General features: G+C 45.2%; 1 protein-coding gene across 2 annotated transcripts in view; it reads right to left on the reverse strand.

Moving 5' to 3' along the window:
* Window positions 1-2,630, reverse strand: part of Sass6 (SAS-6 centriolar assembly protein) — a 31,705-nt gene extending 29,075 nt beyond the window's left edge. For both annotated transcript variants that reach the window (XM_032897421.1, XM_032897420.1), the window contains exon 1: window positions 2,494-2,630. In XM_032897421.1, the coding sequence (XP_032753312.1) occupies window positions 2,494-2,558 (65 nt within the window). In that variant the 5' untranslated portion in view covers window positions 2,559-2,630. The remainder of the gene's footprint in view (window positions 1-2,493) is intronic.
* Window positions 2,631-2,741: the final 111 nt, after the last annotated feature.

Below are 2,741 nucleotides of genomic sequence, written 5' to 3' on the forward strand. Positions count from 1 at the left end.
CCCAGGATAGTTCATGGTACACAGTGGGAAATACTTGCTGGGGTAAACTGCTCTTGAATAGTTGGCTAAAGAACCTAGGTTGTTCTTCCTATAGGTCAGGGGTTAGCAAAGCTATGGCCACTGTTAAGAGCCCAGAGAGTAAATATTTTAGACTTGGAAGACTATAGAGCAGTGGTTTTCAACTTACAGGTCTGGACCCCCACTAGAGTCAAACAACTTTTTCACAGGGGTCACCTTAGACCATTAAAAAAAAAGTTCACATTAGACTCGTAACAGTAGCCTAAGTACATTTAAAGCAGCAAAAATAATTTTATGGTTGGGGGTCACCACGACATAAGAAACTGTATTATCAGGAAGGACGAAAACCACTATTATAGAGTATCTGTCACAATTATGTATGGTTGTGTTCCTCCCCGCTACCCCGCTACCCCGCTACCCCCGCCCCTTGTTGCTGTTGTAGTGCTGAAGATATATATGCCCTCTACTGTAAAAACTATGCAGCTATTTTCCCGCCAACACCCCCATTACTCATTACTCATTACTGCTGCCCTTGTGCAGATGCAACCAGACAGTTGTGGATGGCTGTGTTCCAGAAAAATCTGATTTATGAACAGCTGGGCGGTCCCTGCCACAGGTGACGGGAATATCAGGTTTCTAAACAATTTTTAAAGTTGAAGTTGTGTTTTAGCATGATGAACTCTGATTACAACTCTGATTTAATGTGGTGGAGAAGAGTTGGGAGTGTCAAGCTTGGAATCACAAGGAATGGTCCACACAGAGACAAAAGGGAAGGCACAGATGTGAGTTGTGGATGTCACTTTAAACTGTCTAGAAGTCACCTTATAGAAGTCACCTATAGGAGGACCAGCAGTCTCAATTAACCTGGACCCCACCCCCTGCCCCCAGATCTCTCAGACACTGGACCACCAACCAGGCGCATACACCAGCTGAGATGAGGCCTCCAACACATATACAGCAGAGGACTCCCAGGTCTGGGTTCAGTCAAAGAAATGCACCTAACCCTCAAGAGACTGGAGGCCTCAGAAAATTTAGAGCTCTGGTGGGAGGGGAGGGTGAGGACATCCTTGGGGAGGGGGGAGGGGTGTGTGTGTGTGTGTGTGTGTGTGTGTGTGTGATGTACAACTGTCAGGGTATGGACCTGGAGTGTAAAAATAAATAAATAAAAATTAAAAAAAAAAAGCTGTAACATAACATAAAATTGAGATGTTTTACACTCTTGTTACTAGCAGATCTTCAAAAATCTATGTATTTTACACTTATGGACATCAGTTTGGATTAGCCAGAATTCAATAACTATATGTTTATATGTGGCTAATAGCCACTATATTAGACATCACAAAATAATCACCAATTAGAGGCTGGGTTGGGAGGTACAGATCAGTGGAAGTACATGCTAAGTTAGGTAATCAGTTCAATTGCCAAAATCAAAACACAGTAAGACAATTAAAATAACCAACACATTTGGGGGATAGGGAAAAAAACAAATAAATAACCAACAGATTTCTATACAAGGCGGATGTTTTCAGTCCATTCTTCTGACTGCTTGCTAGTTGATTCTGGACCTAATTCTAAATTGCACTCCACCGTTTAACAGTCCAGCAACTCAATAATTTTTCTTAATGCCACGTTTCTTCAGCGTTTAGTTTCTACAAACATTTTCACATCCGGTCTTCATTGCAATCATATGAGCAGGTAGGTGTGTTAAACCAACTTTACAAATGAGAAAATGTAATGTTCATAGAAACCAAATAACTAAAGTTATTGGTAAAAGAGGAAAAATCAGATCTAACCTCTAATCAAATCTATTTGAGCCATAATAGCATCGCCTGTGGTTAATGTTGCAAGTTTGCATTTATCTGTTCGATAGGATACCGTAGTGTAAACCCTGTGAAGACCACGGTATCCCCAGGGGTCCAATGAGGTGCTTTACGAGTTGACATTATACACTGAAGTACAGAATTTCTCATTTTCTAGTATTTGGGGTTGGTTAAATGGTTGTAACTGACGTGCGGATGAGCCGAAGTATGTCACTGATTACTTTGTTTTGTTTTTAGTTGAAGTTCTAAAGCTTCCCTCCCAATGTCCTTCAAAGGAGAGCATGAGTGAAGGGCTGGGCGGGCTGAATTCTAGTGGGGACGGTTCCCTGAAGTCGCCGTGAAGCTTTGCAGAACAGAACAGGAGAGAATCAGAGCTCCCACCCAGAAAGGACAGGCTGGTCTCAGTCCCGCTCAGAGCCAGGACATGGACGAGAGGGAGTCGGCTTCCCATTTCCTCATTCCCTTCCCTCGCGTACCCTCCGCAACGGCCAACCCGGCGACAAACAAAGGTAACCACTAGGTCCCCACAGGGTCTCTTCCCGCGTCCCCGTATGACGGTCCGACACAGACCCGTGGATCGATCCCCACTGAACCCAGTCGCCATCTTCCCCATCGGCGCGACCCCAACCGCCACCCGCCGGCACCGGGAGCTCACCTCTCCTCGCAGTCTTTGCATTTCACTAGCAAGGGAACAAGTTGCTGGAACAGAACTTGACTCATGTCGGACCGCTGCTCCGACGTCACCGTGAGTGAAAAATCCCAGTAGGCCTGGCCCGCGGTACCAGCTTAAAAGAAGTGCTGCTCCAGACTAAGTTTGAGTTTGGCGCTCAACTCCGGCGGAGGAGGGGAACGATAAACAGAGGGAACGAAGGAGGTTTGGACCTCTTCAGCCACCATCACTTT

Source organism: Rattus rattus, chromosome 3 (assembly GCF_011064425.1).
Source record: "Rattus rattus isolate New Zealand chromosome 3, Rrattus_CSIRO_v1, whole genome shotgun sequence".
In the NCBI taxonomy this organism is placed as follows: Eukaryota; Metazoa; Chordata; class Mammalia; order Rodentia; family Muridae; genus Rattus; species Rattus rattus.